The 27,125-nt window shown below is 42.9% G+C and overlaps 1 protein-coding gene across 1 annotated transcript in view; it reads left to right on the top strand.

Annotated features, from left to right (window-relative positions):
* LOC139446262 (protocadherin Fat 3-like) overlaps window positions 1-27,125 on the top strand; it is a 121,186-nt gene that overhangs the window by 37,325 nt on the left and 56,736 nt on the right. Inside the window, exons 19-29 of the mRNA XM_071227614.1 lie at window positions 6,666-6,927; window positions 9,857-10,256; window positions 15,136-15,329; window positions 16,208-16,444; window positions 17,216-17,469; window positions 18,755-18,941; window positions 19,939-20,347; window positions 20,766-20,965; window positions 22,308-22,544; window positions 23,471-23,715; window positions 25,258-25,444. Coding sequence (XP_071083715.1) covers window positions 6,666-6,927; window positions 9,857-10,256; window positions 15,136-15,329; window positions 16,208-16,444; window positions 17,216-17,469; window positions 18,755-18,941; window positions 19,939-20,347; window positions 20,766-20,965; window positions 22,308-22,544; window positions 23,471-23,715; window positions 25,258-25,444 — 2,812 coding nt within the window. The remainder of the gene's footprint in view (window positions 1-6,665; window positions 6,928-9,856; window positions 10,257-15,135; window positions 15,330-16,207; window positions 16,445-17,215; window positions 17,470-18,754; window positions 18,942-19,938; window positions 20,348-20,765; window positions 20,966-22,307; window positions 22,545-23,470; window positions 23,716-25,257; window positions 25,445-27,125) is intronic.

Here is a 27,125-nt window from a genome sequence, read left to right on the forward strand (position 1 = left end):
GATCGTTTTGGGACAATAGAGTTGTTTTGTTTGTAGATAAATAATTGTATGCACGTTATAAGGAAATAGACGTGTGTCCGTTTAAGAGATGTTCGTTCTAAAATGGTATATGTATGTCTTTATAAGAAATAATGGGTCCGCATGTGTTCATTATTTAAAAAATATACACAACCCCAATATACCAAATATTTTTAGGGTGGTAAAAGGAAACTAGGACCCTATTCTTAAAAAAAAGCAATGTAGGTTGCAATTACATGGTAGCGGCAACATCCAGGTTCTGTAGAAGTTTGATCGTTTGGTTCTGAAGCAAATGCTTTAAAAAGATTAGGGCTAACAGGACACAAGGAATGTATTTACTTATCTAAATAAGAATTATTGTGTTGTCAGATTCGCAGAATAAGTAATTTACGAGGAAGAACTGAACATCGCAACCAATGCGAAGGATGACGTAAATCCAAGCCTTGAAGAGATGAATTCGCGTGATAAATAATCATTAATTCCGAGTTTTGATTGGATATAGAGATTATTATATGATCATAAGTGTCTTACTGGTTTTATGAAACGAGTGTCAGAATTCTTGTATTTCCCGAGCGAGAGCAAAAGGGTAATACATGAACTTTTACATGAGTTTGGTAAAATTAGTATGACACACGTGAGTGTAATAATTTCTTTTTTACCAATTATATCTTAATCCTTTTTAGCCCCCTTTAAAAAAAATAATACATTGATCACCCCCACTGTTCTATAAAAGCACAATTTGTCGAATAACGTCAATAATCTTCAGCTATGACGTCGTTTCTAGTGTGACGTCATTCCGGCCTTACGTCACAATGAGATTCGAATGACGTCACTAATTCCGCCCGGATGACGAAACCAATGCACTGGTGCGCGAGAAGTGATTATGAACTTGATTATTTTTAACCCTGTGGGTAATACACTTCTATATATTACTAATTGTCGCTCCAAGAAATAAAATGTCGTGCCCAGAGAGATATTTCACTGAGATGACCTGAGATGTTACAATGGCACACCGTTATCTATCTGATGTCATGAACAATAAATGACGTCATATTGTATGGTTGTCAACTATTCACCAATACGGCATCGTGGTACTAAGTCCATCCACCGAGAATCGCTAGAATGCAAACTGTTTATATATAGTATCAGAGAATTGAATGTTATATATTCCAAGAGAAGCACCGTAGTCAGTAGATGTCTTCTCTGAGGTATTTATTTAAAATTTCTTCGGGTGTACATTGCAACAGATGGTAATGGTAACAGTTTAATGTTGCTAGCAGTTTTTGGTATACCATTCGAAAAAAGCATGCTGAACCCAACTCACAAAATTATTAAAAAAAGTATTTATTTACATTAGCTCGTATGTCCCAGTAACAATAACGTGATAAAATCAAACGTGGGTTAAATCTGACGTTTTAGTTTGATGCAGCGAACGTCTTTTACGTCGTGTGTCATGTTATGAGTTGTAATAACATTTGAAGTATATATTTGTTTTACATTTCACATTATGGCTTAGAAATTAATGTATTGCGTACGGGATGCATTTTGTAAATGTGCTTGCATAGGTATAACACGGTTTTGATTAAATTGATTACTAACGTACTTATGTCACTACCACGGCCGATGCCGTCAACGTTACCTGGGGGATCCATGAGTGGAGAATGCAGCGTAATGGAGTTCAAGTTGCCACAACACCGCTTGAATTGCACAGGTAGGTTTAGACCTAGTTTGTTTCTTGTTTGTTGTTTAACGCCACACTCATCAATATTCAAGCTATATGACGCTATATGTTTTTGTAAATTATCGAGTCTGGACTAGACAATCTAGTGACTGACATCATGAGCATCGATCGGTGCAATTAGGATTCGATGGCATGCAGCAACCATGTCAGTAAGTCTGACGATCTGATCCCGTTAGTCGCCTCTCACGACTCTAGGTTGCTGAAGACCTATTCTTCCCCGTACCTTCAAGGGTGTGGGGGGCACGGGTGGCCAAGTCGTCTAAGGCGCCGCGATTTGCTGTGCAGAGTTGCGTCCCTTGGGCAGAAACCTATGATTGTGGGTTCGAACCCCGGTTCGCCCTGATTATGTTTCTAGGTTTGTCAGCACCATACCCGTGCTCGTGGGTTTCACCGAAGTGGTAAACGTCAGAGACCTGCATCACTTTGGGCTTTCCTCCCACATTAAGCTGACACGCCGTGATTTAACTGGTATACTGTAAAAAGCAGCGTTAAGCCCAACTCACTCCCTCACTCTTCGAGGGTGTCATACCATGTAACATGACATGCGACTAAATTGGATCGGTTGACCTGGCTAGTTGCGTTAAGCACGGTGACCTGGTTGACTGGTGTCATCGTGATTGCGTGTTACAACATCCACTCACGCACAGAGGCCTATATGTAGACTGTTACCACCGCAGTTAGAATGGTAGGACACCTTGTCCAATGACAGTGTTGACCGGATGATGATGTTGTTAATTCATGACCGTTCATTTGGTCTGGGACTCGCTTCCGTGGTAGATCGTCCGCCCGGAGAGCGGAAGGTCCGGGGTTCGATCCCCGGCCGCGTCATATCAAAGACGTTAAAAGATGGTTCTTGATATTACCCTGTCTGGGGCTCGGCATTAAGGGGCTAAAACAAGGACTGGTCGGCTCGGAATCAGTATACTGTGTCTGAGTGGTGTATTCATGTTAAACTGCGGCATGGTATCTCAGTGGGCTAGAAATATAAATCGGCATCAGTCCGGTCTAGTACAAGCAGCCACACAAACACCCACATGTGCATGCATGTCGCTATATAAGTGCAATAATCTTGGACGCGACGTTAAACCCCATTTCACCTCACCTCATTTGGTCCGGTATTGACAGAGATTCTTTTTCTAATTCCGCTATATTACGAATTAGAAGGGGGATTTTTGTACTTCCTTTTGTTGTGTATTGAAGCATGCTTGGTAACTACACCCTGAATGCAAATATGTTTGTTTATTTGTTGTTAAACGTCACAATAACCCACCTATATGAAGGGGGCCTGTTAATAATTACAGATACAGATACCAGACAACCCAGTGATTGATATTGTGAGCAGGGATCCACCTCGTCGGGGTAGAAATATGTTGATGAATCCAATCGTTTATGTCAGTCTCAAATACAGATTCCATGGGGTTTAAAGGGTACTGAAAATCAGTGCGGAAACATAGGGTTGGCGGAAAATGTAAGCAGGCCCTCTTTTACCTACAAGGTTTGGAATGTTAGTGAGTGAGTTGGGGTTTAACGCCGCTTTTAACAGTATTCCAGTTATATCGCGGCGTGTCGGCTTAATGTGGGAGGAAAGCCCAAAGTGATGCAGGTCTCAGACGTTTACCACTTCGGCGAAACCCACGAGCACGGGTATGGTGCTGACAAACCTAGAAACATAATCGGGGTGAACGGGGATTCGAACCCACAATCATAGGTTTCTGGCGTGCCCAAGGGACGCAACGCTGCACCCGTGATGGGCCACCCCAGGTTTGGAATGACTTAAAGAGGGTGAAACATAGTTTGAAAAACGTTTATGTCAGTAAAATCAGTCTTTCTATGAAATTTGAAAAAATGGACATCTAACTCTAAATCACCTAAGCACTTGAGCAATGTTGACGCTAAATGGTATATTGCTCGACACACAGTGCAGAATACAGCCGCGGTACAATTTGTGGCTTTATCGTATTAGAAAACAAAAGACCGGTGAGACCTTGCCAGGCTTAATCTCTGATTAAGCCGCTTTGTCAAGGTGTCCATCACTCCTTAACAGTTATGAGAAAATAAATGATTTTTCTTCAGTGTTTCATTTCAACTGGAGGTTATTTAACAATCAAAATCAACTTGAACGGCGCCTTTGATTCATCAGATACTGGCGGGCCCTACCTGAAACATTCCGCCGGCTTTTGTTCTGCAGTATGTCACGGGTAAAGATACTGATGGTGATAACACGCATGAAACAAAGAGGACATAGCTGCCTCTTTAAGTTCTTACTTACGCTTCACTTTCAATGTGATGGTTTTAAATTTGATTAAGTTAAGAGTGGTATTTACAATAGTAAAGCTTTATGAGTCAGGGCGTTTGATTCTTATAGTGGGTTATATACTATTCAAAAGAAGTTAAAGAACACCCGATTCTTTCATAGGACTATAGTTAATCTGTCACGGCATGTGAGATTAACTATAGTAATATGAAAGAATTGGGTGTTCTTTAACTTCTTTTGAGTAGTATATCACGGTGTGTCATCTTAAAGGTGGGAGGAGGCTTTGGTGGAACCAAAGAGTTCTGGGCCCCGTTCCTCAAGCGATCTTAGCGCTACGACTGTCGTAAGCCTATGTTAAAGTATGGGAGCTACGATCATCTTAGTGCTAAGATCGCTTTGTGGAAGGAGATCCTGGTATGATTCTGAGAAAAATAGAAACATAATTCGGGCGAACCGGAATTCGAGCCCGTGATCATAGATTTCTTGTTTGCCCAAGGGAAGCAACTCTGCGCAGCGAATTGTCCTAGACGAATGGGTTACCCGTGCCCCTTGAATCTTGTAAAGCCGGATAAACGTGGCTTCAAACTGGCCTAAAGGGACTGGTAACTTGGTCTGGATGTTTCAGAGAGAGTTTATGAATGGGGATCGTGACAACTGGAGATGGTTGTATCAAACCTCCATTAATTGTAGGTACATTAAACCTCCACTGGTTAAAAAATTCTGAATAACAATTTGAATTTGTTTTAACCATCAATCACAAATAACTCTTTAAGAGATGGACTTCATCATCACATCATTACGTTGTGGAATCCCCCCCCCAAAAAAAAAAAAAAAAAATAAAAAAAAAAAAAATAAAAAAAAAAAAAAAATGATAAAAAAATAAAAATACAAACAAATACAAGAAATAAAAAAAAAATCCTCACAATTCTATAGGACATAAAACACTTAAAGTAGGAGTAAGAACTTTGAACGTTCAGTGAGTGAGTGACACCGCCTTTAACAGTATTCCAGTTATATCACGGCGTGTCAGCTTGACGTGGGAGGAAAGCCCGGAGTGAGAGATGCAGGTCTCAGACGTTTACCACTAGGTGAAACCCACGCGCACGGGTATGATGCTGACAAACGTGGAAACATAAACCCCATTTCACATCACCCATCTGACAAATCAGATTGATGTTGTCAATCTTATTAAATCAGATCAGATAGTGCGTGATTGTAGGCACCCCAAAGCTAGTTTGTATATGTCAACTTTTATTAAACTTTAATTTAAAATAAAACTACACATTGTTGAGATTTCCTCTTTCAGTCTCAATTTCTGCTCAGATATCACCTTGAAAATGACTTCTAGCAGAAAACAGTTCATCACATCACAAAAAAAGACAGGATCTAAGAATTTTCGAATGTTTAAATAACAAAAACTCAGAATTTATTGTTTTAAACTCTGCATTTGAACGTAATAGGTGTAAATCAAAATTAATAATCGTATTTTTAGTTTAAGAAATCAATCAACCAACCAACATACCAACCAGGAGTGTGTCACTGGATTGTCTGGTCCACATTTACTGGAGTCAAGACTTCATTGTTTGTAGGAACAAACACTTACTTTTTTATGCAAATTGTGTGGGTGGTGGGTGCTGCCGGTCGAGCAGGACGTGGTTACCCTTTTTGCGAACACTTGGTACTTCACCGATTTTCACTGATCCATCCATATAATTTAATAATAACTATTTTGCGTGGACGCCCAACGGAATCTGTTTAGGCAGATAATGGAGACTGATTATTCTATGGCTTTGACGTTTTATATTTTCATACCGAAGAAAAAAATAGCAATGATAATTATTGAAAAAACAATAGGGGCATACAATTTGTATGAACGCATACAGCCAACAAGAACCAGCCTTTTGATAAGACGTTGTGTATGAGTCAAAACAAGGACTGTCAAAAGACTTCGTTATCTTTGATATGTATTCATCACCATCAAACGCTAAAGAAACATAAATCAGAGCGTTTCAGCCACTTTATACTGATCTGTCAAGGGAATATAGATAGCATCTCGTGAATGTAGGGGTCAGAAATGGATAGTATCTACTCATAGTTTACACGACTACTTATTGCTGACATCTTGCATATTGAACTTCAGACGGAGAAGGAAGGTCGTAGTCATATCTTCAACAGCGATGAATGCGTGGAAAAAGAAATGAAAAAGTCTGGAATTTAAGGTAGATCCTATTTTAATTAACAGTCCATTTGCTTAATTCCAGATATTTGAAAAAAACTTGTATTACTAAAATAACAATAACCAATGCAGACCCAGATAGGTGTGAGAAACTATTAGCAAAACGGAGTATATTACTATGACGTCTTTTTCCTGGTGTGTGCTTTTTTCATTTAGGAAAAACTGTCCTGGGCCCCGCTCCACAAAGCCATCTTAGCGCTAAGGTGATCGTAACTCCCATACTTTAACACTGGCTTACGATAGTCATAGCGCCAAGATCGCTTTGTGGAACAATGTCCAGATTCATCGAGGCGACGTCTGGATGATAGTTACAATGAAGAATGTTTAACTTTAAAGTCATAAATATGCATATGTCTGCAGATTAAAATCATCCGAAAATACAAATCATATAAGGCACCATACTCGCCTCTGTTCAGCCCAGCTCACGACCTCAGCCTCCCCGAGGAGTGTGTAGTTTGCGAGATAAGTCGATGCCAGACACGGTCAACTTCTGTTATGTTGCTAACCAAACCATCTACCGGTCGCTATTAACATACGTATCCGAAATGAAACAGTTCCAAATTGATCTTCTCTTCTCTGCTGTTTTAGAAGCTGTCGGGATGCGCGAGTTTTGTCCTAACCACGCCACCATATTAAAATGGACAGTGGCATTGGTCGTTTTTGGAACAATTCGAGCAGGTAAGAATCTTTCATATTTGTAACCTTTACCTCAACCTGGAGTTGTTCCAGACCTAAACAGATACATGTATAGTTAAGGTGGGTGGGTAGGTTGGGTTTAACGCCGCTTTTAACAGTATTCCAGTTATATCGCGGCGTGTCTGCTTAATGTGGGAGGAAAGCCCGAAGTGATGTCAGGTCTGAGACGTTTACCACTTCGGTGAAACCCACGAGCACGGGTATGGTGCTGACAAACCTAGAAATATAATCGGGGCGAACCGGAATTCGAACCCACAATCATAGGTTTCTGGCGTGCCCAAGGGACGCAACTCTGCACAGCGAATCGCGGCGCCTTAGACGACTGGGCCACCCGTGCCCCCTGTATAGTTAAGGCCCATGTAGGAGCTTTAAGGGGTTAACAATTAAGTCAACGAGCGTGACCAACCGATCCGTTCAGTCACCTCCTTATGAAAAAGCATACACTCTTCAAAAAAAATAATAGAAGAAACGCACAGGTAGATTTTTAGGAAATTTATAGTACCTAATAAAGTCATAGATACAAATCTGAAATTTTGGAGCTCGATTGTCACATGCTGTCGTTGTACAAAGGCATTGAAAACTGTTCATTGTCATGTCACATGAGGCCACAAGGTAGCACTGAACTCAGTATCTCGTGTGACCGCCCCGGGCAGCAATCACGGCTCTGCATCTCCTCGGCACTGACTGGGTAAGAGTACGAATTCTGTCCTGCGGAATTCTGCGCCATTCTGCTTGTAACGCGTTGGCCAGTTGTGGGAGTGTCTGCGGCGTGTTATGACGTTGACGTACACGTCGATCGAGTTCATCCCAGAGGTGTTGGATTGGGTTGAGATCTGGAGATCTCGACGGCCAGGGCAAGATGTTGATGTTGGCATTATGAAGGTAGTCTACCGTGACACGATCTGTGTGCGGTGAAGCGTTGTCCTGTTGAAACAACTTCCTGGCGGTCAATGATTGGAAGAAGGTGAGGTTGAAGAATTTGATTCATGAAGTGATTTGCTGTCAAATTTCCCTGAACCATAACCAAGTCAGATCTCGTGATTTGTCGAATTCACGTACACAATGTGGGGCAAAACGCTCATTTCTACGACGATGAACACGTTGGCTTCCATCTCGCCGGTGAAGAAGAAATCGTGATTCATCGCTAAACTACACTCGTCTCCAGTTACTCAAATTCCAAGGCTGTAAGGTATGGCACCAACGCAAGCGTTGCTGTCCATGGATCGGTTGCAAAACAGTGACTATAACTGGTCTTTTGGGTCGGATTCCAGCCTCGCGAAGATGGTTCCTGCGGTCGGGTCCGATATCCTCCTCAAACCAGGGATGCGTACTGCAGTCTCCGTAGCTGTGGAATTGTGATGATGTTGGTGGAACAGTCGAATGTTGCGATCCTGTCCACGGGTGGTAAATCTTGGTCGGTTGCAGTGGAATTGAACTGTGTGTATCGGCCCCAAAAGGCGGCAAATAGTGCTGTGGTGGACGTTGAAGAGGCTTGCAACAGAAGACTACGATTCCCCTCTTTGGATACGTCCTATGGCGATGTTCCGATCGGCAGCCCTGTGTCTCGGCATTTCCGAACTTGAAAAATAGTGACAACTGAATGACAAATTATTGGCTTATGCTTGCCTTTCTGTAGCCACTACCACGAGTTACGAATGCCATAACTTGCACGTGCATTTTGCTTTACTGTTTTCCCCCATGGCATGTTTAAACAAGTGTGAAAACAATGCCGTTTAAGACATTTCAAATCGACAATTGCTGCGTTTTGACGCACCGTTTGTCGAATATCAGGCCACCAACATTTTTAAATAACATATATCCAATTTATATACCGGATTTTTTTGTAGTCAGGTTCAATTAACTACATACTACCTGTGCGTTTCTTTTTTGAAGAGTGTAGGTTGCTGGGGTCGGTTGGTTGTTGTTTAACGCAGCGCTCAGCAATATTCCAGCTGTATGACGGCGGTCTGTAAATAATCGAGTCTGGACAAGACAATCCAGTGACTGACATCATGAGCATCGACCCACGCATTTGGGATACGATGACATGCATCAACCAAGTCAGCGAGCCTGACCACCTGATCCTGTTAGTCGCTTCTTACGACAAGCATGGGTTGCTGAATACTTATTCTACCCCAGATCGTCACGGGTGAAATTATTTGAAGCAGTTACTTTTTTCCGTTGGTATATACACCACGTTCTCGCTGCGTACCAATGCGCTAATAATTTTGACTGATTAATTTTTAAATAATATCTGTTAACTCACTTAAAGCATGGATTTCCTTTTTGATATGACACCAATACAAGTATGTTCTGTTGTTGGTCCTCAGATTTGACGATTAACAAGATATGTACTCGACATATGCAGTCATAATGTCAATAATGTAAGTTCATTTCGTGTGCAGAGTATTTTATTTCGTGTGCATATTATGCTACATCGCGAGCACACTTTACTAACTCGTGCACGACATAATAATGATTTCATGTCCCCCAGGGTTTCCGTACTCCAGCGCTTCCATAGAATAAAAAAAAGAGTGTCTGCCCCTTTGTTGCAAGGTTTTTTCAAAAAAGATAATTGGGCTCATAGTTTTGATTAAAAAGATACCTGGTTTCGCAGCTGTAGCTGAATAAATACCAAATCTACATGCAAAACAGCCACAGGCACTGTAGCGCCTGCGCAGCATACCCAGGGAACCAGGCTGCATACAAAATCCAGGCCCCACTCCAATAATCAAATAGTCGGTCTTTTAAGTATACTTAATCAGCTAAGCATTTTAAAGAAGCTTTTGTAATAATTTGGCCAGTCTTCTGTGCTAAACCAAAATTCATGTAAATAACTGATATAATGTAGTAGGTCCACCATCATAAAAGTTAATCCGTTCAAAGTTAATAAAAGTTAATTCTTTTCCAGGTGTGTTCAAAGACCTGAAGACTGATGGAACTGGTAACCTGAATATGGTCAATTTACTAGGAGTGCCAATCAGCGGAACAGATAGTCTACTGTTTGAGGCCAAGGGAAAGGGTCGGGCATACATAGTTCTTTCCGAGTCCAACACAATTAATCCTAAAAAGGGGAGATATTACTGCATCAATCTTGCTTTCAAAAGCGAAGACGGTAAGCAAAGGAACAACGGCATCAAATATGGGTGCATATCGTGTAACACATTCCATAAATCAGGATTAGGAACATCCATCGTTGAGGACAAATTTAGTCCATTATGGATCTCATGGACAGATGGACAGATCAAGGTCGGAGATGGAACCGACATTCACAGTGAATATCCACTCTTGGATTACAAAGGTCCCCAAACGTATGGGGTTAATTTCATCAGCATTTTTACGAGCAGGGTTCCGGGACATTGGAGATTTCGAATAGGTATGTCGGAGAATTATGTCCGATGACAAACTAGTGGCATGTGTTTGTGTGCTCTTTTTTAACACGTCTGATGAAAAGTTGTAAATAGGCACTCAATTCCACCACCAACTATTTTTGAACATGTCCTGTAAACCGGTTAGTCAAGAATTGGGTTTAATTGGAGTGAATTGGGTTTAACGCCGCTTCGAACAGTATTCCAGTTATATCACGGCGTGCCAGCTTAATGTGGGAGGAAAGCCCGAAGTGATGCAGGTCTTATCATTTTGGTTAATTCCACTTGCGACCGCCTCCGTGGTCTAGTGGTAGAGCGTCCGCGTCATACCAAAAGACGTTAAAAGATGGTACTTGTTTTTCGGCATTAAGGGGCTAAATCAAGGGCTGGTCGGCTCGGAGTCAGTATACTGTGTCTGAGTGGGGTATTCATTCGGCGGTCTGTAAATAATCGAGTTTGGACTAGACAATCCAGTGATTAATATCATGAGCATCGGTCCACGCAATTGGGATCGATGACATGCATCAATCAAGTCAGCGGGCCTGACCACCCGATCCCGTTAGTCGCCCCCTACGACAAGCAAAGTCGCCTGTTACAGCAAACATGGGTTGCTGAAGATCCGGGGTAGAATAGGTCTTCAGCAACCCATGCTTGCTGCAAAGGCGACTATGCATATCGTAACAGGCGACTCACGGGATCTGATGGTGAGGCTCGCTAACTTGGTTGCTGCATGTCACCGTATCCCATCTGCATCGATGCTCATGATGTCAGTCACCAGATTGTCTGTTCAAGACTCCATTATTTACAGACTGGCGTCACGTAGCTGGAATATTGCTGAGTGCGGCGTTAAACAAACAAATAAGTGTATACATTCCTTCTTTGGATATATATAATAACAATCCGTCAGTACAAGTAACTCAACCAAATGAAAGAATATACAGGGCGTCAATCCGGGTTAGAATTGGTCTCAGAAACCCATGCTTGCTGTAATGGCGACTATGCTTGTCGTCAGAGACGACGGACGGGATCGGGTGGTCAGGCTCGCTGACTTGGTAGGTGCATGTCAGTGTTTCTCAAAAGCATATTCGCCTTTTATTCAAGCATGGGCTGCCGAAGACCTATTCTAACCCGGATGTTCACGGTTGAGCACTGCGAAACGGAAGTCTGGACAAGTACAAACAGACACACACTGGCGCGAGGGTAGTTCCCAACCTGCATACTGTTTATACTAACAATAATCACCAAATGGCTTACTGACATAAAAATACAGAAATAATAGTGAAAGTGGCCCAAAATCCACGGCTTTTTGCGCATGTGACAGTTGATTTCTAACACAGTGACTGCATACTATATACATGTACACAATAATTACCATATTCAAAAGGTGAGGTGAGGTGAAATGGGGTTTAACGTCGCGTCCAAGATTATTGCACTTATATAGCGACGTGCATGTGTGTGTGGCTGCTTGTACTAGTCCGGACTGATGCCGATTTATAGTGCTAGCTCACTGAGATACCATGCCGCAGTTTAACATGAATACCCCACTCAGACACAGTATACTGACTCCGAGCCGACCAGTCCTTGTTTTAGCCCCTTAATGCCGAGCGCCAGACAGGTTAACAACAAGTACCATCTTTTAACGTCTTTTGGTATGTCGCGGCCGGGGATCGAACCCCGGATCTTCCGCTCTCCGGGCTGATCATTTTTAAATGCTATTGTACTGTCCTTTAATTTTATGGTCTTAATTCAATAAATTTAATTTTATGGTCTAAATTCAATAAAATATGGTATAAACGGCAATAAAAACTTTTAATTCAAAAGAAATGTTTTAATGTTTATTTGATTAATCTGTTTAGCAGACGCCATGCTTGTCACTGCCAGCTATGACAGTATCTATTTAGAAACGATAAATCTGATTGGTCGGAAAATAATATTCAGTGCAGTCCTGGTGTCGTTAATTGTAAACTTGCCTACGATTGGTCAAAAATATCACAAAAGTAATCTCAAACATGGCAGACACATTTGGGTTTAAAATCATGCTGATGTTTGACTTCAATGTTTACTTTTAATACAAGACCTTTCGGAATCAAATTACATATAGGTAACGTTTTTTGGTATGACGCGGTCGGGGATCGAACCCCGGACCTTCCGCTCTCCGGGCGGACGCTCTACCACTAGACCACGGAGGCGGTGTATATTCAAAAGGAACTGGACTAATATGAATTCTTCGTAGTTCGTGTGTACGTTTTGTGTATGATATTATAACCTCACTATCATCTATATCAGACACCCCACCTGTGTTTGCCGCACCGTTACCGACAGGATCAACGCTGATCGACGTCCACGAGGACAGCCCAGCGGATAAGGCAAGTATACCAATCTACAGACATGGACAAGTATGCATCTCATCCAAGATTCGCCCATGTATGCTTGGTTTGTCAGTATCATACCCGTCATCCAGGGATCCATTAAGAGGTAAAGGAAAACGCAATAAAGTAAACGAAAGAAAAATGAATAAGAAGCCGAAAACGTCTAAGGGCTGCACCACGTCAGGTCTCATTCGTCACCACTCGCCCCTTTCCGTAACCTGCAAGAAGACTCGTCCCCCTATCGATGAATGTTATGTGCGAAAATACGACAAACCAATCAGAATGCGCGTATGATTTCAAGTTCTTTGTCAAAGAATCCCTCAGAAATAATTTCTGTTTTTACATATGTCTTGCATCTAAAATTATACACAAGACACAGTTTAATGTGTTCAATCATACTGTATAATTTCGCATGTCCTGATGTGTTTTTAATTGTATCTGAAATATAAATAATATATGGGGAAATATATGTGAACCATTGCGCAACGAGTTGACAATTGTTTTAGGTATGCCCGTTTGCGCTAAGACGGAACCCGGTTGCAAAAATGGCCACGAGAGGGGCACGAGTCGCCGTTCGGCTTGTCCCGGAATAACTCGAGTTGGTCACGAATGGTCAGGTCTATCTCCCACAGGTTGACACCTCAACCTCCACTTGACTTACTTTGAAGATTTATCTTTCATGAAAGCACTTAAAACGTTGAGGGCTTCCTCGCATATTTTATTTCATATTTGTGAAATATTAGATGAGTCGAACCTCAAACAAAGAGAGACCGCCTCCGTGGTCTACTGGTAGAGAGTCTGCCCGGAGAGCGGAAGGTCCGGGGTTCGATCCCCGGCCGCGTCATACCAAAAGACGTTAAAAGATGGTACTTGATGTTACCCTGTCTGGCGCAGGGGCTAAACCAAGGTGTGGTCGGCTCGGAGTCAGTATACTGTGTCTGAGTGGGGTATTCATGTTAAACTGCGGCATGGTATCTCAGTTTGCTAGCACTATAAATCGGCATCAGTCCGATCTAGTACAAGCAGCCACACATACATGCACGTCGCTATATAAGTGTAATAATCTTGGACGTTAAACCCAATTTCACCTCACCTCAAACAAAGAAATAAAAAAACACACCTAGAGTTAATAATTAACATCTATCCTTAAGAGCATATCATACTTCAACAGACATTATTGCACTTTCTGTGTGAAGACAATGAAGGCGACAACATAACGTATTCACTGAAGAGTCATGGGGACCTGTTCCACATCAACAACGCAAGTTTAATACTCACTCGTCCACTGGATTATGAGAAGGAGAAGCGGTATACCATTAAAATAGAGTAAGCCTTTAAACGTTGTCGTGCAGGTGCTGTCTAAATGTTAAATTTTCACTTTGATGTAATACAATAAGTGAGTGAGTGAGTATGGTTTTACGCCGCTTTAGCAATATTCCAGCAATATCACGGCTGGGGACACCAGAAATGGGCTTCACATATTGTACCCATGTCGGGAATCGAACCCGGGTCTTCAGCGTGACGAGCGAACGCTTTAACTACTAGGCTACTCGGCCGCCCCTAATACAATAAGAAAACTTACCTGATGTTTACAACATCTAGCCTATCACCGGGGGGACGCCGGGTTAGAATTGATCCCCAGAAACTTAAGCTGGTCGCAAGAGGTTGGTTGGTTGGATGGTTGGTTTGTTGTTTAACGCCGCACTCAGCAATGTTCCAGCTATATGACGGCGGTCTGTAAATAATCGAGTCTGGACCAGACAATCCAGTGATTGATATCATGAGCATCGATCCACGCAATTGGAAATCAATGACATGCATCAACCAAGTCAGCGAGCCTGACCACCGTATTCCGTGAGTGGCCTTTTACGACAAGCATTGTCTGTCGCCTTTTACAGCAAGCATGGGTTGCTGAAGACCTACTCTACCCCGGATCTTCACGGGTCGGTCGCAAGAGGAAACCAAATGGATGGGGCTCAGCTGGAAGACATGGTTGACTGCGTGTTATCGTACCCCGACTTCGTAATGCGCTGCTCTTAATGTCACTAACTGGATTGTCTTATCCAGAATCGAATATTTATAGCTTAAATATTGCTGAACGCGGCGTTAAACAACAAACACACATATAGAATTTAAAAAAAAAAGTACACCAATTAAGCATGATATATTTAACACGTGTTAAGAAAATAATGATGGTGTAACTCAGAACTGTGAGTGAGTAAATGTTGTTTTATGCCGCAGCCGAAAATATCCAAGCTATATCACCGCGGGTTGTAAATGAGTTTTGACCTGGGAAACACGTCGCACTTAAGTGCGATAGTCTTGAACGCGACCTTAACCCCACTCCACCTCAGCTGACCTCCACTCCACCAACAGGTTTTGTAAGGTAATATGTCTGGATTTACCAGATGAAGTAAGTTGTATTCTTGTTGTATATTTGTAAACTGTTTCAGAGCATTTGATGGCTTATACACTGTTCCCGTTACTCTTAGCGTCAATGTTATTGACGTTAACGACGAAACCCCAGTTCTGACGTTCGGCGATGACCTTGGAATTCCAGAAGAGATGCCAATAGGGTCCATTCTTGGTGGCTTGTTTAAAGCGGTGGACGCTGATCCTAACGACAATCTTACTTATATTTTGCAAGGTGAATTCCCACAATTTAAACTCATTTAGAGATTTAGAACATTCAACGTAAAAAAAAAAAATAAACTGCTAGGCAAAAGAAATATACATCTATGTTTGATGGAGACTAGAAATGAAACAAACAGAAATGGTTATTCGATAGTAATGTATTTCATACGGGTCTCATAGTTGTCTGTTTTGACCTCAAGTGTGCAGTTTTTTGGCGACTGTTTTTAGCCTAGTAACGGTTTCATAACGTTTGCATTTTTTTCAGTCAAATCCAATTCCAGGTGTATTCTTTTGCCCGGCAGGTTAGAAACGGTGATATGTTACATCATTTTCTAACGGGGACAGCTTGATATGTAGAGAAGCATAACATTCTTGTCTTTGTTTGTTGCTGAACGGCGGACTCAGTAATATTCAACGTACATGACGGCGGTCTGTAAATCATCGAGTCTGGACCAGGCAATCCATTGATTGACATCATGAGCATAGATCTAAGCAGTTGGTAAACGTTGACTACCGTCAGCCAGCCTGACGACGCCTCTGACGACAACATCGGTTGCTGATGACCAATTCTAACCCCGATCTTCACGGGAACACAGGATGTGTATCCTTTGACACATGCATGTGCTGAAAGTCGACCTAGTTTGGACTATGCGACCAGCAAGATTGTGCCTTGTTTAGTTTGTAATGTTTCTCTATATTTTTGAGTGCAGTTAATATTTTGATATTGTAAATATTGGTTGCGCTTACCAACAGAAACGGTGCATTGGTTTCAAGTATTGAAAATCTCGCTGCGGAAACGGATGATCATTTGTAAACATACAAATGTAATCTGTTGAGGGGTGATCTCAACAAATCCAGTAGATATGACTATTTGAGTTGTTTCCTGAACAGGCGATGGTGTGAGCTACATCAACTTCACCAACAACGTCCTAAGGATCATCGGCCACATTGACCGGGACTTGCCTAAAGGACCTCATGGCTTCCCCAACCTGACCTTCATCGTCAAGGACACAGGGAGTCATGAGGCTAAATCCGTTCGCTCTTTGAAGGTGTTGGACATCAACGACAACTATCCTTGCTTCGAAAAGAATATCTATCACCTCAACGTTGGTGAAAACTCTTCAAGTCGTAAGAATACTGCTTTTTCACCACATACATTGTCCTCTTGATGTAAAAAGGAAATTTAATATATATTTGTTAACAGGCTATTTTATCGATGCATTGATCATGGGATGTTTTGCTCATAAACGGGCAGTCAAAAGGTCTTTGGAGTGGTACGGAGTGAGTCCTTCATCAGTGCCGCGATCACCTGGACGTTGGTTTAAGAGCAAGAAGGTTTTTTGTTGGTTGGTTTGTTGGTTAACGCCGCACTCAGCAATATTCCAACTATATGACGGCGGTCTGTAAATAATCAAGTCTGGACCAGACTATCCAATGATTAATATCATGAGCATCGATCCAAGTAATTGTGATCGATGATATGCATCAACCAAGTCAGCGAGCCTGACCACCCGATCCCGTTAGTCGCCTTTTACGACAAGCACGGGTTGCTGAAGACATATTCTACACCATCTTTGTTTAACGCCGCACTCAGCAATAATCAAGCAAGAAGTCACCCAGAAAGGGCACGAGTGGTCTATACGCCTAAGGCATCGCAATTCTGATGCTAAGACGTGCCGGAAACCTGCCAATACGGGCTCCAATTACGGTCAGCCCTGATTTTGTTCTAATACTTTCAGCGCCTTACCGGCGTGTGTTTCGCCAGGTGGTATGCGTCTAAGACCTGTACCATTTCGGACTTTACCACACGCCGTAATATAACTGAACTACTATCTAAAGCGGCGACAAACCCAACTCGAATGCAAAACTCACCTGATTATCCCCCTTGCTTTTCTACAGATACACTACTGACAAGTATTCGAGCGTTTGACGCTGACGAAGGTCCGAACGGGAATGTTTCTCTAACTTTAAAGACTGGTGATGATTTAAAAGACCTTTTCCACCTCGAAGGAATTAATCTATATGCTGATGGAGACAAAATTGATTTTGAGACACTGGGAGAGGCCAACTCTATACTGAGGTTTTCTGTAGAGGGATCCGATGCGCCATCACTGGGTGACGCCAAGACAAGCACCGCTAGTATCTACGTATCGGTAAGTAGTTCAGTAGCTTCTCAAACACCGTCACTGATTTTCAGTAATCCATTCATATAACGTCAATGCTATTCTTCCTTGTGTGCCCTGGGCGGTCGGGTAGCCTAGTGGTTAAAGCGTTCGCTTGTCACGCCGAAGACCCGGGTTCGATTCCGGACATGGGTACAATGTGTGAAGCCCATTTCTGGTGTCCCCCGCCGTGATATTGCTGGAATATTGCTAAAGCGGCGTAAAACCGTACTCACTCACTCCTTGTGTGCCCAATGGAATCTGTTTCGTCGGATAATCGAGACTGGTTATTATCTGGCGTTGACGTTATAAATTCAGAGTTGGTCCCCAGAACCAAATGCTTCTCCAGGATCTTGACTGTCAACCTTATTAAAATCAGATCTTAGTTCTCGCTGCCGCTAAACAAAGATCTGAGGACATCCCATTACGGGTCACGTCAGACCGACCTTTCGCGAACTCTGACCGACCTAAGGAATTACTGACCAGAAGTCGACGTTAGCCAATTAGAAGGCAGCTCTCTCGTGCTTTACGGAACTAATTTCAAATTGGCGACTACGCTTCGAAACATATTTTGACAAGTTCTCGCTTAAAAAATTGAAACATGAACAAAAGAACATTCTTGAATGGCTAATATATGGTTGAGATTGTACAGATTCAGTCGTTAAGCCCGTAACTAACGTTTGGTATACCCCGTTTAAAAGTTTTCGAGGCTGCATGATTAGAAATCACATTCCGACTGTCACATCCATAATCTGGTAAGCGACGCTCTGATTGGTCGGATGAAAGGTCGGTCTGACCCCTAATGGGATGTCCTCAGATCTTTGTCTAGCGGTAGCGAGAACTGAGATCTGATTTAATGAGATTGCTTGACTGTAGGATATTCATATATTTTTCACCGATATTCTTCCTTTCACGTCCTATGGAATCTATTTCGGTGGATGGTTAAGGTGAATATTCTCTGGCGTGAACCATCCATATCATTTTCACCACAATTTTTCCATTTACTCCAGTGGAATCGAGACTGATTATTCTCTGGCGTTGAGGTTTAAGATTAATAGACTAAATCGTTTAATCGGAGTGACAGACATCCCTGGTCGGATTAATGTCTGAGTGAATGATATAAGTTGTAGACCTATCACGAGGGGAATACCATGTGATGTTCCCTCTGTGGCCGGGACGTTCACAAAGAGTGAAGCGTTTAATTTCTGTTAATTTTTTTATAAGTTTGTTAACCGCCGAAAGAAAACTAAAATGCTCTGTATTTCCAACGCTGCAGATAGTTTCCAAGAACGAACACTCCCCTACATGGACGTCCCCGGAAATGAAAGACAAGGATAATTTCAAGGGTGTCAGTGTTCCGGAGAACATCAGCTTCTTTTCTGAGGTGGCCCTCTTCATAGCAAGCGATGATGACGTCGGCGTTGATGGCTATGTGCAGTACACATTAGCTTCAGCAACATCTGGTAAACTGTTATAACATGACTGCAAGAACCTCTAACTGCAATTGGATAACGTTTTACTGACGTTTTGCATCCATTATTAATCGAGACGGAGAAGGGCTGAAATTACCAATCGAGTAAGTGAGGTTTTACGCCGCGGGGGACACCAGAAATGGGCTTCACACATTGTACCCATGTCGGGAATTGAACCCGGGTCTTCGGCGTGACGAGCGAACGCTTTAACCACTGGGCTACCCGACCGCCCCTTAATCGGTGTGAATGTTTGGAGAATTATATAAGAATTCTCATTACAATTCACGATCATGGCGAAATAGTATAAAGCACCGAATTCCCAGTTCAGTGTTTCGCCCATTAGCTTGTCGTGGGTTCGAATCTCAAAGTAGTCCAGATTATATTTTTTTGTTAGTCAGCACCAGTGTGCTCGTGGGCTCAACGAGGTCTGTGATAGGTGCCACCAATTGCTGTGCAGAGTAACGCCCCTTTCGTATGCCAGAATCCTATCACCTTGCACTCCTTGTGTGTCAAGGTTTGTCACCACCACACCCGTGCTCTAAAGTGAGTATCGTCGAAGAATCTAATCGGGCTTTCGTCCTACATCAAGCTGCCAACCGTGATATAACTGAAATACTGCAGCTTTTAGCCCAACTCCCCCCCCTCGACTAGACTAGATATGTTTTTAGCCATATCTGCAAAACCCTCTATTTCTTTAATTAAAACTATTAGGCTAAATATTTTTCATAAACCATTGTGTTTTTGGTGGCAGACAATTACTTTCTTTTTGTAACAGTCGGAAACATATTTATATTTTTCAAGCATTTTCTTGGACAATTTCTTTCTTTCGATAAAACCCAGCCTTAAAGACCATTCACTGTCCGTGTGTATGGTTAATAACATGAAATCATGCATGTCTTTTTTATGGACATTGTGTTAGATCCAATTCCTTTTGAAAATACACTCGCCCTTGGAATATAACACGGACACTAAATCTGCTTAATTTCAGGTTCTGGCGTTAACGTCACAGAATACTTTTCACTGGACCCCACCAAAGGTGTTTTAAGGACGGTACGCCTCTTTGACAGCGACGCTGCCGGAATGGACACGTTGACTCTAGTTGTCCAAGCGGCAGACACAGGAACCAAACCCAGGACAGTGACTGGGACTCTTGTCCTCAAGATTGAAAACATTAATGACAATGTCCCCAGATTCGAAAAGACTCTTGAAGATGTGGAATTGTCCACCGACAAGCCGCCTGGATCATCAGTGGCAACAATCATAGCCGAAGACGTTGACAACGACACCATCAGCTACAGTATCTTAGGAAGAGACAAGGATCTGTTTGAATATTTAGATTCCAAGCTGAAGACCAAGAATAAATTGTCCAAAAGAAAAAGCTATTTGATAGAACTAAGGTTGGACATATTTGTGATCGGAATACTTTATCTTCGAAAAGAAGTTTAGATCCCTCTTTGCTCTGTAGCTCCGGAGTAGAATAGGTGTTCAGCAACCCATGCTTGCCGTAAAAGGCGACTATGCTTGTCGTAAGAGGCGACTAACGGGATCGGGTGGTCAGGCTCGCTGACTTGGTTGATGCATGTCATCGTATCCAAATTGCATGGATGGATGCGCATGATGTCAGTCACTGGATTGTCTGGTCCAGGCTCGATTATTTACAGACCGCCGTCAAACAGGTGGAATATTGCTGAGTGCGGCGTAAAACAACAAACCAACCAAATAAGTCATTGTGGCGTACAGACAAGCTCACTCATTCCAACGACTAACGGGACCAAGGCTAAATATTTTACAATTGTGATCTTCTCTCTGTTACAGAGCATCCGACGGTGTCCATGTGACGTCATGTGCCGTGTCCATTCATGGAGATGAAAGTCAGAACAAGTCCGACATGGTATCCGTCAGCGCAAAGTCCAATGTCAAAATACCAGAAGAGATCCCTGCAGGGTTGCCTGTGCCCAGTCTCTTTGTTGTCATGGGGACAAACTCCGCCAAGAATGTCAGCTATTCCCTTACTGGTGTGTAAATTATATCAATGTGATGCATGTCACTTAATTATTCGTCACTCGTACAAATCCTAAAAATATTTTCAGTAAAAATTCTGGGGGCAAGAGAGGGCCAGTCGCCTTAGGCGCCTCAATTCGCTGTGCAGAGTTGCGTCCCTCGCTCACGCCAGAAACCTATGATTGTGGGTTCGAATCCCGGTTCGCCCCGATTATGTTTCTAGGTTCGTGTGCACAATGCCCGTGCTCGTGGGTTGATTGTCTAAGACCTGCATCACTTCGGGCTTTCCTCCCACATCAAGCTGACACGCCGTGATATAACTGGGATACTATAATTAAAGCAAACTCACTCACTCACTCAGTGACACCTCGGTTCAAATAATTAACACAAAGCAGCTTTATTTTCAAACGTTTACTTCAGGAGGCAATGCAGCAGATACGCAAATAATCCAACCAGACAGGATGGTTATCCAGTTATATCACGGCGTGTCAGCTTAATGTGGGAGGAAAGCCCGAAGTGATGCAGGTCGTAGACGTTTACCACTTAGGTGAAACCCATGAGCACGGGTATGGTGCTGACAAACCTAGAAACACCCACCCACAATCATAGGTTTCTGGTGTGCCCAAGGGACGCAACTCTGCACAGCGAATCGCGGCGCCTTAGACGACTGGGCCACCCGTGCCCCCAAATGTGCCATGAGTGAACTGCTGTGATTCTGCCCATGATTTGATAGTATCCAAAGACTAACTTGATTGTGCCCTGATCAGCATGGGCAACAAAAAGTTTGTTTGTCGTAAGGGCTACTTAATTGAATCGGGTGGTCAGGTTCAGTGGTACCCCGACTTCTTGGGTCGTTGCTCACAATATCAATCATTGTAGTGTCTGGTCCAGATTCGACTATTTCTTAAACGCCGTCATATAGCTGAAATAACGAGGGCGGGGTTGAACAACAAACAAGTGCAATTTACCAATAAATATGTGCAGCTAAGATCTCGCTCTGATTCATTGTGTAGAGTCTTAATGTCTTCACGTTTCCATAATTGTGGGGGGAGGGGCGTGGGGGGTTGGGGTTTGGGGTTGGGGGGTGCCCGTCAGAAACCCTACGATTCTTGGTTCGTATCCCGGATACACCCCGATAATATTTCTAGGTTTGTCAGCACCATACCAGGCTCGTGGGATTCACCGAAGTGGTAAACGTCTGAGACCTGCATCACTTCGGGCTTTCCTCCCGCCGCGATATAACTGGAATACTGTTATAAGCGGCGCTATACCCAACTCACTCACTCGTGGGCATGATGTGCAGGTCTGTGGCAAGGTTCAGTTGACATTAGAAGTAAGTTGATTATTTTACACCAGGGGATGACAGCCACTTCTTCAGTATTCATCGGGACACGGGTGAGATGTCAGTGAAGGAAAGGATTGATGCGGACAACGGGACGAGACTCCTTCTTGATAAACTGACCGTTCATGTGGACACAGGAGGAGGCGTAGTGAAAACAGCTGACCTTAAAGTGACCATTGAAGATATCAACGACAACATGCCTCTTTTCGAACAGACCTTACGCACTGTGAACGTCACGGAAAATTCTACCAGTAAGTTTTAGTTGCTTGGTTGGTTGGTTTGTTGTTTAACGCCGCACTCAGCAATATTCCAGCTATATGACGGCGGTCTGTAAATAATCCAGTCTGGACCAGACAATCCAGTGATTAATGTCATGAGCATCGATCCACGCAATTGGGATCGATGACATGCATCAACCAAGTTTAGCGAGCCTGACCACCAGATCCCGTTAGTCGCCTTTTACGACAAGCATAGTCGCCTTTTACGGCAAGCATGGGTTGCTGAAGACCTATTCTACCCGGAATCTTCACGGGTCCAGTGAGTCTTAACAGGGTTTTTTGGGTGTAGGGAAAGTTAACATGAATAATGTAAAAATCAGACCCAACTTCTTCTATGTCCATCATATTCAAAATATTCGACGACGAAGGATCAGATACACATTTAGGAGATATACATTACGTATGCTCGGAAATTATATTTGGAACCGACGGGGCATTATTGCCGGGGTTTTAAAATGTTACAATGTCCGGGGATATGTGTGGCTGCTTGTAATAGTTCAAACTGATGCCGATTTATAGTGCTAGCACACTGAGATACCATGCCGCAATTTAACATGAATACCCCACACAGACACAGTATACAGAATGTGGAAATATCAACTGAATTGAAATAATTCATCAAACGTTTTTAATTAATATATATCAGTATAACCAGGCATAATGACTCTTCTTTTCAAATTTGGGATTGAGAAAAACATATTTATCCATCAAGAAAAAAATTCATAAGCAATGAACGGTCTGAAAGATTCAAAAACGGTTTTCAACCAATCTTATTGCAGAATATCGTTAATTTTGCAATCATTCATATCATATATTTCACGACGTTAAAACTATACATGCTAACCAATTATAATAAATATCCTCCTTGATCAGTGATAAGATATTCACGTTTCATTCAGGAATTTCATTGGTGAATCTCACATGCAGTGACGCCGACAGAGGAGGCAATGGCAATATAACCATGTACATAACTGATGGAGACAAGTCACTTTTTAACATTGACGGCGATAACCTCATTGTGGACGGCACCAAGATCGACTACGACACCGACGACACCGACTCCAGTTACACCATCACAGTCCACGCTGTGGATTCGCCAAGCGCTGGCCAACCCAGGACAGGAGCGACGGTCATTTTGGTCAAGGTGGGAAACACATGTTGCATTTATTGTCTCTTGGTTCAAAATGTGTATCGGTTAATCCAGCAGTGAATGGGTACCCGGTAGGATGAGTAATGTGAATGTCAGTCAATCTTTATTCATGATACAGATGAGGTCCAAGACTTACAGAACATGTTCTAGGGTGTGTTACAAATTCAACCACTTTCTTAGTTTCATAGCATGATAAATGAACTTACATATTTTTCTGTGCAATCACATAAATAAACCTTAATTTAAACAACGTTGTTAACATTCTATTTTTGATATATATTTAGATTGTCTGCTCTGACATCAGTGTACACTGAACAAACATGAAAAGTGATATTTATGTTTAATAAACTATTTTTATAGGTTTAGTTTTTTCGAGGTTTAGGTTTGGAAAAAGGCCTACCTTTCTAAATGTGCCTGTAAACCTTCTAGAGCCTCATAAGGCAATGCGAATATCAATATACCAACAATACACACCAATCTTAACATCACCGTGAAGATCCGGGGTAGAATAGGTTTTCAGCAACCCATGCTTGCCGTAAAAGGCGACTATGCTTGTCGTAAAGGTCGACTAATGGGATCGGGCGCCATATGACTGGATCATTGCTGAGTGCGGCGTTAAACAACAAACAAACATTCACTCAACAGGTCCAGGTGGTGAGGTGAGGTGAAATGGGGTTTAACGTCGCGTCCAAGATTATTGCACTTGCATGCACGTGTGTGTGTTTATGTGGCTGCTTGTACTAGTCCGGTCTGATGCCGATTTTTAGTGCTAGCCCACTGAGATACCATGCCTCAGTTTAACATGAATACCCCACTCAGACACAGTATACTGACTCCGAGCCGACCAGTCCTTGTTTTAGCGCCTTAATGCCGAGCGCCAGACAGGGTAACAACAAGTACCATCTTTTAACGTCTTTTGGTTTGACCCGGCTGGGGATCAAATCCCGGACCTTCCGCACTCCGGGCGGACGCTCTACCACTAGACCACGGAGTCTGTCCTCAACAGGTCCAATGTGCTGACAGATACACCTGGTACCACAAAGAGTCTACTGGTACGGGGTGGGAAGCTTATAACGAGTCGCTGTAACGTTAACTCGTCACGCAGATGATCTGGTTACTCTTTCCCACATGTGTGCAAAGTCGGCTGCCTGTTCTTGGTGCCCCCTGGATATATTGTTGAAAGCAGAGTAAAACCCAATGTATTGACTCACTATGTTGTTTGTTGTTGAACGCTTCACTCAGCAATATTCCAGCTATATGACGGCGGTCTGTAAATAATTGAGTCTGGACCAGACAATCCAGTGATTGACATCATGAACATCGATTCACGCAATTGGGATCGATGACATGCATGAAACCAAGTCAGCGACCCTGACCACTCGATCCCAATTGCGCGGATCGATGACGTGCATCAACCAAGTCAGCGAGCCTGACCACCCGACCCCGTTTGTCGCCTCTTACGACAAGCATAACCTCCTTTTACTGCAAGCATGGGTTGCTGAAGACTCACTATGTAATTATACAATGATATTTTAGGTTCTTCCCAGAAATGAGTTTACTCCATCCTGGAAACTGTCAAATGGCACCTTGGCGACGTCAGGGTCAGACATACACCTTGCGAAAGACACCGATGCAGGAACGATGGTGTCCGTCATAACAGCCACTGACCAGGACCTGGGCGACGACGGAAAGGTGTCATACTTTCTGGACAACGTCACTTCTGGTAATAATTTCAATGACATCATTTGATTGTTAGCTTATTTTGACATCGTCCATGGGCTGCAAAAATGTATATGACATGCAGTCTACAAGGTGAGGTGAGGTGACTTGCGGTGCGGTGCGGTGGGGTGCGGTGGGGTGAGGTGAGGTGAGGTGAGGTGAGGTGAGGTGAGGTGAGGTGAGGTGAGGTTTCACTTCGCGTTTAAAATTATTCCACTCACAAAGCGACGTGCATATACTTATGAGTATGAGTGAGCGCTTCCGCGTGTGCGCGCGCCTGCTTGTACTAGACCAGATTAATGTCGGTTTTATACTACTAGCCAACTGAGGCACAATGTCGGAGTTACAAATGGATATCCCACTCACACACAGCATACTGACTCCGAGCCGACCAGTCCTTTTTTTATCCTCTTAATTGAGAGCGCGAGGCAGGATAACAATTGCAACAAGTATCATCTTCTGACGCGGCCGTGGATCGACCCACAGACCTTCCGCTCTCTGGGCGGAAGTACACGCAGTGTTCAAAGCGCTGAGACTGTGTCACATGTCGACAGGGACGGTTGTCTAAGAGGTCCTTGTATTGGGAGCAATATTCTCAGATACACTTTGGTGGGACCCGGGAAAATCCGTTGAAGAATAGGTCTTCAGCAACCCATACTTGTCGTAGAAGGCGACTATGCGTGTCGTAAGAGGCGACTAATGGGATCGGGTGGTCAGTCTCGCTGACTTGGTTGAAGCATGTCATCGATCCCAATTGCGTGGATCGATGCTCATGATATCAATCACTGGATTGTCTTGTGAAGACTCGATTAATTACATACTGCTGTCATATAACTGGAATATTGCTGAGTGTGGCGTAAAACAACAAACCAACAAACATGTTGGTGGCCCAGGCGTCTATGCCATCTGAATTCCCAGTGCAGAGTTGCGTCAGCGCCATACCCATGCTCGTGGGTTTCCACAAAGTGGTAAACGTCTGAAGCCTGCACTTGTGTTATATATATATTTCACCCTATTTACAAATTAATGTTAAATGTTAAAAGTTTACATAAATAATAAGTAATATCCATAAGTTAAAAGTTAAAAGATATCCAGAAGAGATCTTAAGTCACAGATTGGCGACACATACTTGTTATACATCGCAGTGTCATTGTAAAGTCAAATTTTTCACAAAAGTTGCTTATATTACTCACGTGTTGTAGTCTTGTCCACGGATAGTTCCATATATGTGAACAAACAGATTCCTCAAAGAACATGGTACACAGCTGTTATTGTGAGGACTAGACCACGTGGCGCTGAAAGCGCGGGAACATCGTGCACGCGTCATCCATTGTCAGAGGCGTGTATAGTGACAATGATATTGGCTGTTACATTGTATGTTAATCGTCTTGTATGCATGCATCACTTGGTGCTTTCCTCCGACATCAAGCCCATGCGCAGTGATACTAACAAACTGTGAATGTTTAGTTCAAAGCGGGGTTAAACCCATCTCACTCACTCATTCAGGTACGTGTAAACTTCTCAGTAGTCATCAATATCTCACCAAAGGCACACGTGAAACCGATTAAAACAAAACCCACGACAGCGCATATAAATAAACGACCAGACAGAACAAAGCACAATGTACCATCCGAAGCCAAACATTAGTGAGTGAGTATGGTTTTACGCCGCTTTTAGCAATATTC

Source organism: Haliotis cracherodii, unplaced genomic scaffold (genome assembly GCF_022045235.1).
Source record: "Haliotis cracherodii isolate W230 unplaced genomic scaffold, xgHalCrac1.p SCAF_6, whole genome shotgun sequence".
NCBI classification, from domain to species: domain Eukaryota; kingdom Metazoa; phylum Mollusca; class Gastropoda; order Lepetellida; family Haliotidae; genus Haliotis; species Haliotis cracherodii.